This window comes from Diachasmimorpha longicaudata, chromosome 14, assembly GCF_034640455.1.
Source record: "Diachasmimorpha longicaudata isolate KC_UGA_2023 chromosome 14, iyDiaLong2, whole genome shotgun sequence".
Lineage (NCBI taxonomy): Eukaryota > Metazoa > Arthropoda > Insecta > Hymenoptera > Braconidae > Diachasmimorpha > Diachasmimorpha longicaudata.
Window position 1 is genome coordinate 5,179,012 of NC_087238.1, and position 15,338 is coordinate 5,194,349.

Sequence of the window (15,338 nt, forward strand, 5' to 3'; positions counted from 1 at the left end):
GGTGGCCTTCGTATTTGAACGAATGGCTGACCTGCAAGCTACACCATTTTCTAGTAATACATGGCCATCGGATGGCGTTAGAAATATTAGTGACCGGACACGCTGACAGTGTTAGTGTGAAGCTTGGCTGAGCATCACGAGGACTCCGCCACGCACCAAGGCCTTCACTTGAATCTCGTGTGCCATAATAGGCAACACACCACAAGAATTTACTTTCAGTAGTGTTTGTGATCGTAGACGATGAGATTCTAGGTCAACTGAGGAGTTGATTATCTCAACGATCATTGATTCAGCAAAAAAAAAAATGATCAATTTGTTTAATTTCCTCGGTTCATGTAGATGTCAATATCCTCGCAAAAAACATTTGTATTTGTCAACTTATGGGATTAAATTTTATTTCTAGTGGTTTTTAAAAATTATTAATTTTTTTAATTGACTTTTTGGGCCGTACGTCCCACGTATCCATCGTCCAAGTCTGGACATTGTCCAGCGGTTCCCAGATAATAATTAAAAATAGTTTCAAACGTTCATTAGGCGCAATTTTGTAAAAACACGGTTTTTTTTATTTCTCATTGGTCAAATAAACAATTGAAACTGAAATATAGTATCCTTCAACTTCACAAATCCCATATGCTCACCACTTTGCCATGCGGTTACCCAACAGTTTCCGTTTCACAAGAGGCAGGGTAAAAAAGTATTACAATTAAAAATTTTTTTTTACTCATCTTTAGAATTTTTCAACAATATAGTGGTTTAACGAGAAGATAAAACTATTCGTGTGAAAAATTGAAAACCTAATGAATCGCCTCAGCTCCCACGGTTACCCAGAAAGGCTTTTATTCAATGTGTTTCTTCAGAGCGAAGAATGAATTCACGAGGAGACAGAAATGGATAAATTACCATAACAATTTGATTTTTTGCGTGGTCAGCATTCTGGGACAAATGCAAATTACTATTTTAGAACGAACCCTTGAATATTGCATTGGAGTCTGGCAACACGAGTCCATTTCAAAATAATCAATATCAGAATAATTAAAACTATTGAATTAAATTTTAATTAAATATCAGAATAATTAAAAATAGTTTCCGAATCAGTTTTTGTTAATTGCAATTAAACCCGTAATTTTGATGCCGAAAATCAATGAATTTACAATCAAATACAACTAAAACAAGAAAATAATTTGATTAAAGAAGGAAAATTATTTTTCTTCTCTTTTTCCAATTTTATTTTATGAATTAAACCAGCAATGAAACTTCTTGAGTTGGCATGGAATATCACAGAACGAAATGAAAACGTTTAAAATAAAAATTTATTGCTTTGGTAATAGATTATTCCTTTTAAAATGTGCGGACAGAAAAAATTTGCATTATAATCCTCCGCCTAATAGGATTTCAATGTTATCCAACTATTTCCGGCTCCCTCACATTTGTAAAAAATAAATAAATAACGGTACAAAGAGGAGCCAGTGAATCTCACGCAGTCGTTTTAATTGATCCACATGAATGATACAATTTTTGAAAAAATCACATACTAATTATCGAGGTAATCATGGGTGATTGTAGTGGCGTAGAATTATCTGGGTGCACTTCCGTGTTTCAACTGCAAGGACATCTTGTATGCATTGACCACGCTTACTGCGCCCACGTTAAGAACTCATATGGATAATGATGTGATAAAGTTCGATCATTATATATTCGTCAATTACAGTTTTCTACGTGTTGAGATGAATGCGAAGAATGAGAAATTGTTTATTTTTGAGTCATTGAAAATTTAAATAATTGTATTGCACTAGAAATAAAATAAAAACATTTTTTTTCGTTAATTTCTCTTACTTTACTTTTACTGTGTACTGAATTAATAATTAATATGATTTCCCACGAAGACCTTAATGAATTATTGATTGATTGACAAATTCAACCCATTGATTGGATTAAAAATATGTCAAACAGCCTCTAATAAAAAAAAACCACCAGTTTCTCACGGAAATCCTCTCAAACTTGAGAAAAGAAAATCGCAGATACCGATATTCACCAGAATACAAAAAAAAGTAGACGCTATGAGATGAGTTACAGGTCATGGCCATTCGTGCACTTGAGTATCTGTTGGTGGCAGCTCATAGTGCTCATAGACCTTTATCATGGGACACCCAGTGGCCCACTTACGAGGACAATGCGATTCAACCAGGAACTGTTGCTCAGAAATGACCTCATCAAACCACCCGACAAATTAATTTTTAATTATCGGCATCAATAACCAAACAATACAATCGATTATCCACAAATTCTTCTCAATTCTAATCATCAAATAGGATTGAGACCGAGGTTAATCTCATCCCAAAGTCATCAGCCTGAGAAAATGAAAAGGTTGAGGTCTTAAGGTTCGAGGTCTACCCCTCATTTTCACCCAGCTGTTCGTATTTAACTTGAAAAGAAACCTCCTCCGACATTACAAATCTTGTTTATAATTACCATGTGTTTTGGGGCGCATAGAGACTACAGACTTGCGCAAGTGTTCCGCGCATGATCAACAGGGCGCGTCAACTTTATGTATCTATACATAGTATGCGCATTATATACCAGAGATTCCCTGCACCTGCCTGTCTATAATAGTATCCTCCCTCCATTTAAAAATCTCCCCTCTCCCCCCCCCCCCACCCCTCTTACCCCCATTATGTTCACAACTACGTCATTGTGACTCCGTTCATACCCTCTAAACAATTTACATGTGAATTCCGATGCGAAAAAAAAAAATGTTTCGTTGCGTCGTTGAAGATAATTGGTTAAATAGTTATAGTTACGATGATTATTAGGTAATTAATACTAGTATACTATAACGATTGGTGATGTAATGACGTCATGTTCACCTCTAGGTCAGTAAAAATTTAATAAAATTACTTGTTTTTGTATTACTTGTTTTTTCAGAATGAAAATCATATTGTTTATTTAGTTTTGCAATCAGTTAATTATGCGACTAGCGTCAAATATTTAGATGTTATTAATAACAAACTTTTTGTTCTATTAAAACCTTTCAAATGGCAGTTGATTATATTCTAGTGTTTCCATTAACAATAGTCTGCTAATTAAAACGTAAAAAAAAAAACAAAATTACTCGTGGTGATTTAGATACGCATTTTATGTCTGGGAATAACCGACTGACCTTGGAAATTTCCGTAAGGACCACGCACAATGATCCTCCGTCAGTCGAAAAAAAAAAAAGTAAATCATTCACCTCTCGTTTTTTCCAATTAAACACGGCAACTTTATCATTTTTTTTTATTGTCTTGTCCTCATTAACTGTTGCCGAGTTGTACCAACTGAGATGTTAACAAAAGCCCAACGTGGGCACATAACCGTGCTCTGATTAGATTAGATTAAGAAGCCTGATATGTTGTTTTTCTAAATAATATCGGGGCATTCGCGCATGTTGTTTTTTGTGATGTTTCGGGGGGGGGGGGGAGGGAATGTGCGTGAATGATACATCTTGATGAAAAAAAAGTGATGGCGTACGTAAAAATGAATGGGAAAGCGGAGAGGACAGGAGCTCAGTCGAGGCCAACCTGATTCGACGCTCTACTTGTTTTACTGGCACCGATTATAGGAGTTTACCTGATACGTTGAATGGCTTACTTTTGCCGGATAAAAGGGTGGATTTTTAAATTTCTTTAAAGACACATAACATCATCTTAAAGCGCACAAGAAAAATATCAAATATATTTTTTTCAAATAACAATTTTAAAAAACTCATTAGAAATCACTTATCCTGTCTTTTTATTCTCATTTACCGAAATAATGAGTGGGCCATTAGATGATGAATTTTGACCTAGAAATAAGTATTCAAAGGAAATGGGTTTGCGTTAGCAATTAGTGAGACTTGTTTTCTGATGCTATTTATAAATATTAGTAATTAATTCGAATCAGTTCTAAATTGTTTTTTCAAAACAGATTTACCGCAATGATTGTTCTATTTCAATTTTTTAGAGTAGATATTTGAAGGTGAATTCATCATTGTTAATACGGACACGTAGAAAATAATTAATTAAACTCATTTATCAATCAATTACCCCACCTTGAGCTCATCTAAAAAACCGAACGATGGCTTTGGATTTCAAATCGCAGAAATTACACCCAGCGCCACCTATTGTTCCTCTCTAGTTGCCAATGCATTTGTTTCTTTAGTGTTAACCTACAGGTGGCGGTTGTGCTTCAAATTACCCAATAGCAAACTCACTTCCAAAGGTTTTACCCGACGAAATAGAATGGATAGTCGGATAACACCAACCAGGTATCACTATTGCTTAACAATAGCCCCCATTGTCCCGTCCACATGCCTTAAAAAAAAAGGTACAATTTTTTTTCCTAAATGTGGATATCACGATGATAACCCTGAACTCATTCTCCTTCATTAAACACGACGATAACGAGCCAAAGTAGTGATGAAGAATCACGACCGATTTCAGAAAAATCCTCCAGAAATCATTTCAAATACCAGCGAAAATAATACTAATTTTCAAAATATTCTTAACGATATTAAAAATATAAAATATTAATTGAATTTTGAATCATCTCACTGTCTAAGTACATCATGCACACGAGTCCCAGTTACCGTATGCTAATCACAGCAATTGACAGTGAGGTATGAAAAAAAAGAGTTGAGTCGTTGCACTGTTTTTTTAGTAGAGGAAATTTTTTACTGTGAAATAAAAAACTTCAAATCGTCTAGTTTGAATTGTGGAAAAATTCAAAACACCTCGGCCTCGTGTGGCATTAGTAATTCGGAGCAGTTGATATCGACCGCCCTTTAATTCCGAGATTATCATTGCCCTCCATCTACAAAATACTGAAGGGAAAACATGTATCATTCCGACTATACTATAGTTATTCCGAAAATACCCGAGTCCAATTACATCCTGTATTCAAAATCCCTGACTCCCTGATTGGATAATAAATTAGTCACAGCTGATCACAGAAAACAAACAAAAAAAAACCAGATAAGAAGCCAAGAAGTGGCAAGTTTCCGCAATTTTTTTTTTATTTCTGAAAAGAAAAAAAAACTAAGTCAGAGACTATTCAGGTCAGCTGTTACGGATTGCGATAAAATACTCAACGACCTACATCACTGAATTTGTCATATCTATAAGTGTAGATACCACATTTTAAACGCGCTCGCCGCTTTACACCGAATAGTAGATACACAGTGGCTGTGTATTCTATGGAGACCAAAATAGTTGATGTTGCGTAATCGGCCACATTCTGCTGTTCTCATGCGAGAAAACGTGGGATTAGGATTTTAAAATCGAATATTGTTATTTTAATTAAAATGAGCTAAGTTGATGGGGGATTTCCAATGATGTGCATTGGAGAATCGTCAAAATAATAGATAATACAGGTACTCACATAGGGGTATGTGTACACAAGTCATTTCTATTTATTTACCCGAACCATTGTAGGTTTTTTTATTCTCATATTCGGTAGGGAAAAATCGAAAAAGTCCCGCTTTTCCTGCGAGACATGAGGGTATTTTGCGGTTGTATCTAAGTATTTGCCCGCATTCGTTACGAACTCTAGCCGAAGTTGTGCCGATTGTCGAGTGATAAATCAAGTCAAGTTGACTTCCACATTTTCACGAATAAATTATTATGCTAAAGCAGTTATATTTGGCAGTACTACCATCTTCAATATTTGATTATTTGCCTTAATTGGAGGTAATTGTCAGGCATAAATTAAAAATTTTGTAATGGAGGTGTTCACCTCCTCTTGACTGGACACTTCAACGTATCAACGACTTCGTAAGGAACCGAAAATATTAAATTAGTGTCTAGAGTTCTCAGGAATTTCCGGATTCTCTTGCAGTCGCTTTCAGTTTTACAAATCGAGAATAATTGAAATATAAAAAAAATTGACTCACCAATTTTTCCATTTGGACTGTAAGGATCATAACTCCCCGAGCTCATGGGACTGACATAACCATTATTACTGGTCTGCTGTCCTTGGCCAACGCCCGCCGATAACGTAATAGGTTGCTGCATGGCTTGTTGCTTGAGCGGTGGTGTTTGGGTAGTTGTTACCGGTGGTGGTGTTCTATCAAGTTGTTGCTGCGGTGTTGTATAAATCAACTGTTGATTTGCCAATGTTTGAGGTGAATTTGGACTGTTTGGTGTTAACCAATCATCTGGTCTTGGCCGTTTATTACTGCTAGCAATACCCGCAAACAGTGAATTACCAGAGCCAACTGAACCACTAAGTGTTAATGCTGATGTTGGACCTATTGATGTACCAGTCATCGGCTCTGGTGTTTCAGCTTTAACAAGTGCAACTGTTGAACCACTCACCATTGTTCGAGGACTCTCTGATGTATCCATACTTGTTGGTGGACTCATCCTGGATGTTGGTGCCAGTGCCACATCACCAGTACCCATTCTAATGGTGTTGATACGACTGTTTGTATTGTTATTTGTATTGTTGCCAACCGTAGGATCATTGTACCGCACAGCGGCTGATGCTATATTGTTCGATATTCTTAGATTATTTTGAACTGTTGTATCACCAACTTTTAGGGTTACTGATGCCACTGAACCACTGGCAGCCCCTCGCATATTGACATTGAAAGAGATGATCTGATGGTACTGGGTACCCTGGGATTATCTATTCATATATCATTACGTACTGTCAATTTTAACCATTTTCTTGATGAGTTATCGAATTCAAACATAAGTCAGAACTGATCTACATGGGATCCCAGGATAATTACAATTCATCATGTCACTTATATTCAATATGGCACCGGTTCGGGGAGTTCACTGGTATCAAGAGGTAATTGCAGGATTTTTCTTGGTCTTTACACGTCACTTAGGGATTCAGAATTATTATTTTATCCCTAGTTATCACTTCGGTTTAAGTGATTTTAGAAAATTTAATGGTATTAGGTGAAATATTTGTACGTTGGAGGTCACGGGGTCCTTCGTTATGGCTTTGTTCACGTCTGAAACACAAAAAATAGCATTGTCTTAGCTTCTTCTGGTGATAACAGTGAGCATTAAGGGTGAGCATTGGTCCATATGAATCCAACGTATGGTGAAGGGTCTTAATAAGAATCCTAAAGAAGAAAATAATAAATCGGGAGAGATTCTCATAGTTTCACCTCGAATTTCTTTAATTATCAATTAGGGTCACTAGCAACCCCAAAACTCGTGATTTTTTATGCTTTTTCGGGGATAAACAGTATTGAAATGAAATTTTAAAGTCATTCGAATAGTTTCATGTAACGGAACCTTTGAAAAACCCAATCAATAATATATTTTCGTAACAAAATGTTTCATCATTAAAACCCATACACGCGTCAACGTAGTGAACGGTTGACGAAACTACAGACTTATCTGGCCCACCAATCGTATCTTAAGTGTTGGCGATGGGAGGTGAGGGAGGGGTGAGAACGACTTTCTATGGTATAGAATCTACGCAGTCGAGAAAACTCGGGGGCCTCGAGCATGAAAACAAAAACGAATAGTTGAATGAAGTAAAATGATACATGAAATACTTCTACTAGAAAAGAGCAGCCGAGTATATACAATAGTAATGATACCTCAGCACTTACTTCATTTAATACAATAATTAATTGAAGCAATCAAATTACATATAAATTATTCGTAATAAATGCGCAATAAGGGCCAATTAAACGGATTTCATAATTGTTGACTTTCATGAAAAGTTGCGCACGCACTCAGTGGCCCTACGTTTGTCGAATTGTTTACAGACTTCTGACTGTTGGGCGGTCCTTTAGGCGCCTCTACGTCAGACACAAAAAATATTTTACTTCAAAAATAATTTTCTACACATTCAACTATTCGCATTAATTCTGTTTAAACAATAAAATTAATTCATCACATGTTTTCAACCTCCCAAAATCTTTCTTAATTAATTGTACTTAATCGTTATCGACTTCCAAAAATGCTATAAAGCGTTTTAGATGAGATAAAGTTGAACTTTTTTTCAAATTCTTCAAAAATATGTAAAACGCATATTTTATTATTTCTCCGAGATGTGAAAGAAAATTCGGTCATATCCCTGGCCATTACACAAGATCGCAGACACGATCAATACCCGACACGCGGTGGTTGCCTCGCAGGAGAGTAGTGCTGACAACCTCGCATTCCCTCCTCACCACTAGCCTGTGACACCCCTCGAATTCCCCACGATTTGTCCCGTTTTTCAAAGAATATAGATACATGACCCCTCCCCCTCCCCTACCCCCATTCGCAATATAACTAGTACAGGGAACCGAGGTTGGTGGAGACCCCATCATATGATTGGGATGCATGCGCGCCAGGGCCAGGGACGACTCTCACAGCATTCAGAGGGCATCTAGGTCAATGCCTGCCCTCGTCCCGGGGTTCGCCAGTGGCTCCAACCTTCGACCGAATCTCTTTACCCCCTCACACGTCTTCCCAATCGAGGGCTCCTCTCCCACCCGTCTCTCCTTTCTTGCTTCACTGTTAAACTGGGCCATCAGATCGATCCTGCTGAGAGGGACTGTTACGACATAAATATCAACCTAGCACGTGGTAGTTGTTGCGAAACTACTGATATTTGGGGACTAAAAGATTCAAAATATTCTTAACTATTCCATTTGCGTCGGTGAAAATGTCATCTCATCGACTCGATTTGATTTTCGAACATCAAATGTATAACACGCCACCATTGACATGTAATTATCGCATGTTTAATGTCTAATTAGATGATAAAAGCATTTCCATCTCTATTTCTCCCGAATATATTTGAAAACCTGATCGATAGTCAATAGTGACGGAGCTCGGTTTATCCTTTTGTCGGTGAATTGTCGATTTGAAACATCAATTGATTATAATAGTTCCATTCGGGGGTAAAAATATTCTAATTAAATAATGAACTACTGACCAAGACCAAGAATAAAGACATGGGTTATTGAACGAGGCCACGTGGATGACAACATCAGAATAGTGAATTCACGGCAAACTACAACCCACCGAGTATTGCAGCTCACGAATGGGTGATAGAGATGGAGATACTCTCTTTCCCTGTCTCTTTGAACTGGTGCGCCTCCCTTCTGCAGTGATGTAGGCGCGTTATTGATTTCAGTGCATAAATAGAACGTTCTCTATTATTCAAGATGTGCGCTTTTCACTCCCTATGCATCGTCAATGTAGCCTTTCTACTCTTGTGGTAGGGACTGAGTAGAGCCCAACCGTTACCTGGTGATATAATCCGTCAGCGTTGTTTGAGGTTCCATCAGAGATATCAAAACAAAATTTTTTCCTCTTTGATTCTAAATATCTTCGAATTATTTAATGTCTAAAGAAGAACAGAAGGTGTTTCTGGTGAATTTGAGAGTGAATTTCTGTGGTATACGGTAGCTCAGTCGGTAGCAGTGCCCGGTTTTACATGTGGCAAACATAAAATATTTTTTTTAACGCCAAGAAAATATAATTTTAGTTGTTGTAAACAAAAAGAACTTTCCCCAGTCTTAAATAAGATAATACTCGAATTCTATTGTAGTTTTTTTTGCACATGTTCGAAAACCTCGAGAGTCTCTATATTCCAAAAGTTGTTAACCGAAATTGAAATACATTACAACCATTGTTTTTTACACTAGTTATTAAGCTTGCAAATATTGTAAATATTGACTGTTTTTTTTTTAATAATAAAACTTGGTTAAAAAAATATAAGAGTCCCCGACGCGATAGTGGGAGACCCGGGTTCGATTCCCCGTTGGGTTAAAGCGGAATTTTTTTTTCTCTAATTCTAATTCTCCCCGAATTTTTTTTTTCAATCAATTATAACTCATGAATCGGCGTAGGAAGGGAATTCTAACAAAAATAAATACGTTTTAGATAGGAACCCTACTTAATGCCCCAGTTGTCCTGAAGTCCTAGTCCGCTATATTGTATTTGCCCCGGGGTAGAGTGGGAGTCGACTGAGGGGGGTCTTCCCATATCCTATATTTATTCTATATCCCAGTTTGCCCTACAATTTCAAGTCAGATTAAAATCGCAAGGTGGTGGTGATTATGTGTACGATTCTTCCCTGTTGGCCTTGAAAAATGGATATTTGTAAATAGTTGAAGCTTGATGACTTGACAGCTTCTACATCGGTTATATCCCCCTCAACTTTATGTTTTCGAAGCACCACAGTCAGGATTGAAGGGCATTATATGGAGCTTATGCTCATCGGAGAGTCTAACTAGAATTTTTAGAATTCTTTGGAATCTGTTTATTCGATAACTTTCCCACCGATTAACCATTGCTTTATTCCCGATCTGGCATGACCCGTAAAATCGGATTGTAGTATTGAAACTAAACAGACATGAATGAGAACCCGAGGGATTTTTTCACTCTAACGGTGACTAGGCTCAATAAAAGACTTTTCCATGGACTTTACGATGGAGGGAAAGAGGGATCAAATGCCGGAGGGTTCGAGGAATTGTTCAGGTTTAAAATGCTAATCGCGTACAACCTGTCGACGTACAGACATTGAGACCCGAGGTAACCTGTCACGTAGACCAGTATTATTCCTCTAGGGACACTAGCTTTTGTGGAAGAATAATTTTCACTCTTTTTGTTCCATTAAAGTAGCGATGAAATTGAATGAACTAAATAAAATAAAATTGCAAATGAAATTTGGAACTGGCTAAATTGAAATTTTGTATCCGTGAATAATTTGTCCGAAAGTACTTCTTGCATCTAAAATCTATATTGATTATTTAAAATTCAAATACATATATGGACTTACCCTTAAAATGTCAGCTCAAAAAGTCGTTGAATACATTTGAAGCCAGCTCATAGACTTCCAAAGCTCAAAGACACTTCCAACAGTTCACTTTTTTCACTCACAAAACTATCCACTCAAAGTTACACAATATATCCTTTATATTAACAAAAATTTAATCACCAACTGGTCACAAATGGATTATCATAAAATCGATAAATATATCTGTCTGCAGGTACTCGTCTGTCCTGGTTTCGATTAAGTGTTGAGTAATTAATATTATTGCATAGAATATATGTGTGCGTGGACTTATGAGATTTATAATTTTAATGAATGCTATTTAATTATTAAGGATGCAACCATAGGCGTTGAAACACTCCATTTTCCTTTGTAACAAATAATTTCTATGTTTATGTACTTTTTACGATTTCTATAATATAATCGGTGACCCAGGCACTACTGCGCTGTCAAAGGTAGCTGTTTGAAGGTACTTGTAGGTACGAGGTATATTGATTCAAGGTAGAAGGTAATGTACGTTATTTTCCAACGTTATTGTGGTTATTGTTATCTAGCGTTACTATATTTTTTTTTGCTTCTCACGATTTTAATGAATGTAAATGAGAAAATCGTTTATCTTTTGTTGTTTGGGAGTTATTGGAGATGTATTTGGGGGATCCTGCTTTGGGATCCAGTCTATGCAAGGTCAGAAGTCTTTATCACCTCCTCGAGTTTCCCCACTGAGCCACATTGCCTTCAGTCTGTGTGGCCGATTATGGATTTAGTGGTAGATGATTTAACACCATCTGAAATGATAAATTTAATTATCAACACCAAATACCGAAATACAATGATTCTTATGAATAAAATTCGCAATTTCGTTCATTTAAAAGGAAAAAATAACTTATTCAGTCCTCATAATTCCTAAATTTATCCTGATTCCCTTCCGACCTAATCCAAAATCCTATCCAACAACAATTGTCTATCAGGTTACAAGATCTGTAACGCTATGTTAATTTCCCGTATTTTATACAAAACAATTTCTGTGCATAAATGCAGAGACTGAGTATTTTCTCCAATAATGATTGGAAATTAGTCGATGTAGAGATTTTTTGGACCTCTCGGTAATTAATTGACAAGTTGAAAAATGTAAAATTGGATATAACAAACGATTACAACAATTCATGATCTTGAGCTCAACCACCCTTGCATTAATTTTCTTTTAAATCATGATGATAATGAAAAAAAATATATGAGTCATTCTAGCACCACCAGTTAAACATTTTAATCATAATGACCACTGTCATAAGCATGACGTAATAAGGTAATTCAAAGTGCGATAGTAGGCCATTCACGCCGGTGAGCCACCCATAAATGGCCACGATACGTTCCCATCTTGCACTCCTCCACACCTCCTCATTCGTGAATACAACCATAAGTATAAAATTTCCCCCACATGCGCACTAGTCAAGCGTGGAGCCATGATACATGTAATCAACGATTTTGGGGGGAGTATCATATTGTTAGTTCCCCAGACTTGATCAGAGCTGATGACCCATAGACCACTGTCTCGTGTCACATCGCCATTTTTCTCAGGGATATCAAAATAACTATACGTGGGAGCAGAGATAAATATCACGTTTGAAAAATATCACAACAGTGTATTACACCTAAAAATATTAATGAGAATATGACAACGTCAACATATCCTCTGCCATTCATTACATTGATTTTGTTGATTTTCTTTAGTCTTTATATTCAATCCTCATATTATATCGCTGTGATATTATATGTGATATTATATAAATATCGCTGAGGTCTTTGGGAAAAAAAAAATAAAAAGCTGATGAATGAAACTTTGAAATTTAAAAACACCCGCATTCCTGATTCTTCCCATTTCCAGTAAACTCTCTCACCACCTCCACAGCCAACAATGCCAAACGGTTAGTAGCACAAACTGACGGTGGTGAAAGCTTTCGTATACATGTGCTTGTACGAAGTGCAGCTCGTAGCTGTCCGGTGACGCATTGACGCGCAGAAACACCAATTCTACGGTCTCCACGGAAAACATCGACCTCAGTTCTTCGCGATATGGAATCTGTTACACCTAATTTATTTTCAAAACTAATCTTCAGGTTTTTTTCCTTTCAATGAACGTATCCTCGTGCTACGTATACTCATGGAATATTTCACAAACCATGGGATAACTAAATAAAAGTAGATTTATCTCGCAGAATCTGAGAGAGATAGAGAAATGTTTATAAATTTGTAGAAACCAATTTGCTGCACAGAGATCTTTTGATTGAATTTTTCGTATCTTCTTTAGTTTCTGAGATATTCATAAAATACCGGTCCATTGCCCAAAGTCACTTATCTCGTTTTACCACTTCGTATCGAGAGTGTTGGGTGTGTGTGGACAAAAATTAATCGTAGCTGCCTTCAGTCCATGTCAATATTTGATAGTTTTTCTCAGAACAGTAGCGAAATGTTCAGAATAGGTTCAATAAACAGAACCAGAGGAGAAACAGAGAGGAATGAATGAACAAAAACATGAACAGACTGAAAACTTTCGTCACCAAGAGTAGCTTGATCTGGAGAAAGATGCACCCTGGGTGTGATAAATAAGATATTACGATTCATAGTCGAATTGTTCTGATATTATTTAACAATCCCTGGATTCCATCGAGTACGTGTGGATTAAAATGTGGTACGACAGCGACTGCATCAGCCTCAATGCTGTACACTGAATTAGGGCGATGATGCATCAAGTGTAACAGAGAATTAATACACGAGGAAATGAGGAGTTTTCGTTTTGGAGGGGGAGCTAAAAAAATCTACGACGCAATGTTTGATTGAGGATAATAGCGAGCGTAGTCTGCCGGGCAAATAGTTATTGACCTTTATCGCTAGTGACCTCCTGGTTGTGTTGATGCAGGCAAAGAATATAGGACCGACGCGCAGGCGTGTGCAACGAGTTGTCTGATCAAGAGTGAGAGTCGAATGTTGGGATTATGGAGAATTATGGAGTTTGAGGATTGAAAGATTTTAGAGAGGATCTGAAGGGATTTCAATGGCCGGGAGAGACCAGAGGGAAATGTCAACCGACATTGTCGAAATGTAAATAATCAAAAGTTCAAAATATTCACAAAATTCAGAGAAAAATTTTTCTAAATTCAACGTCCCTCATTTTTCTGAGCTGACATTTCAAGTTCCTGACTAGAACCTGTGGCCTTGAAATACCGAAACAATAAGGAGTACAGGATCAAGAGTGCTCTCCTTACTATGTATCCCCTACAGTAATACACTCGCGCGGTGTCATTAAAGGGGTCAAACCGGATTCCTCGGATAAAACGCCGATAAAGTAGAGAATATCTTGTTTTACAAGTCTCATTCTCTCATATCTGGTGAACTAATGCATAAATCGTTAGAGCTTTTCACAGAGTGACAGGAATTTGTCTCGCGATGTGGAGTCAATTTCCATCGACGCGATAATTGTAAATATGTAACTGTTACATTCACAGCGAGTACAATATATAATTTTTTTATCATTATTATTCATTATCATAATGATTTATTGACCTCTCTCGCGAGGAAAAGGTCTACAACAGGGTGAGGTCCATGAATGCAACACCGGTCGCTCGAAATCAAAGAAATAACATTTTTAAAGCTCCGAATATATACCCCCACCTTCTAATCCGAAAAATCATTTTTATCTTTCTAAACACTACAACAATTCGCCATCTCTAGACCTCTCACCCCCCCCCCCCCCCACCGATACACACGCACGCACACATACAGAAGTTAATTGTCGTCACAAGATGTCCTCTCCCCATGCGAACGACGCAAAAACTGCCCTCTCCAAGAACCCAAAAATAAAAAGTCATAAATTAGAAAAGTAATACTCACAAAAAAACCATTCCTCGGCTCTCCTCCCCCCTGAGCTCACCCACTTCCTGGCAATCATAAACAAGAGAAAAACCGAGAAATCCAGCAAATCCAACACTGATACACTATACTACACGTGCACGTCACTCGGCAATGGCTGCGACGAAAAATCCAATAACAAAAACAAAAACAAATCTGAGAGAGAAAAAAAAATTAAGTCCTCAGCACATAACTCTCCTGAGCATTTGTGTATACATTAACGTGCGTTGACTCGATGAAACTTGCGATAATACAGATATCTCACTCCAATATTCAAACGTTATTACATCTGTCTCACTCGTTTTCACGCTTTTGATTCCCCGGGGGTCTTCGCTCACCAACATGAGGCATTGAAAACACACGCAAGCGCAGGGCACACAGAGCCCCTCACACAAACACCAGAGCGGTAACACATTCACGATAATGAATATTTCACGGTTCTGTGTATATACAAACGTAATTCTTTTTCACTGGTAAATTATATTTCCGTACGATTTTGAGGTTAACTCCGGGATGATTTGATGGTTCTGTCACGAGATGGGTGACGATTACTTGATGAGTGTGTTATTTCGCGGTAGTTGAAGTTAATTATCGAAGAATTAAACAAATTGCTTGGCCTTTCGACGTTAGGTTGGAAGTCAGCATCCGCCAACCCCTGAGAGTGCAAGCGCGCGACTGCG

At 37.3% G+C, this 15,338-nt stretch overlaps 1 protein-coding gene across 2 annotated transcripts in view; it reads right to left on the reverse strand.

The window, feature by feature from the left end:
- LOC135169241 (ecdysone receptor) overlaps nucleotides 1-14,851 on the reverse strand; it is a 35,024-nt gene extending 20,173 nt beyond the window's left edge. For both annotated transcript variants that reach the window (XM_064134040.1, XM_064134039.1), the window contains exons 1-3: nucleotides 14,641-14,851; nucleotides 10,762-11,540; nucleotides 5,906-6,979 (exon numbers count right to left, since the gene is read on the reverse strand). In XM_064134040.1, the coding sequence (XP_063990110.1) occupies nucleotides 5,906-6,593 (688 nt within the window). In that variant the 5' untranslated portion in view covers nucleotides 6,594-6,979; nucleotides 10,762-11,540; nucleotides 14,641-14,851. The remainder of the gene's footprint in view (nucleotides 1-5,905; nucleotides 6,980-10,761; nucleotides 11,541-14,640) is intronic.
- Nucleotides 14,852-15,338: the final 487 nt, after the last annotated feature.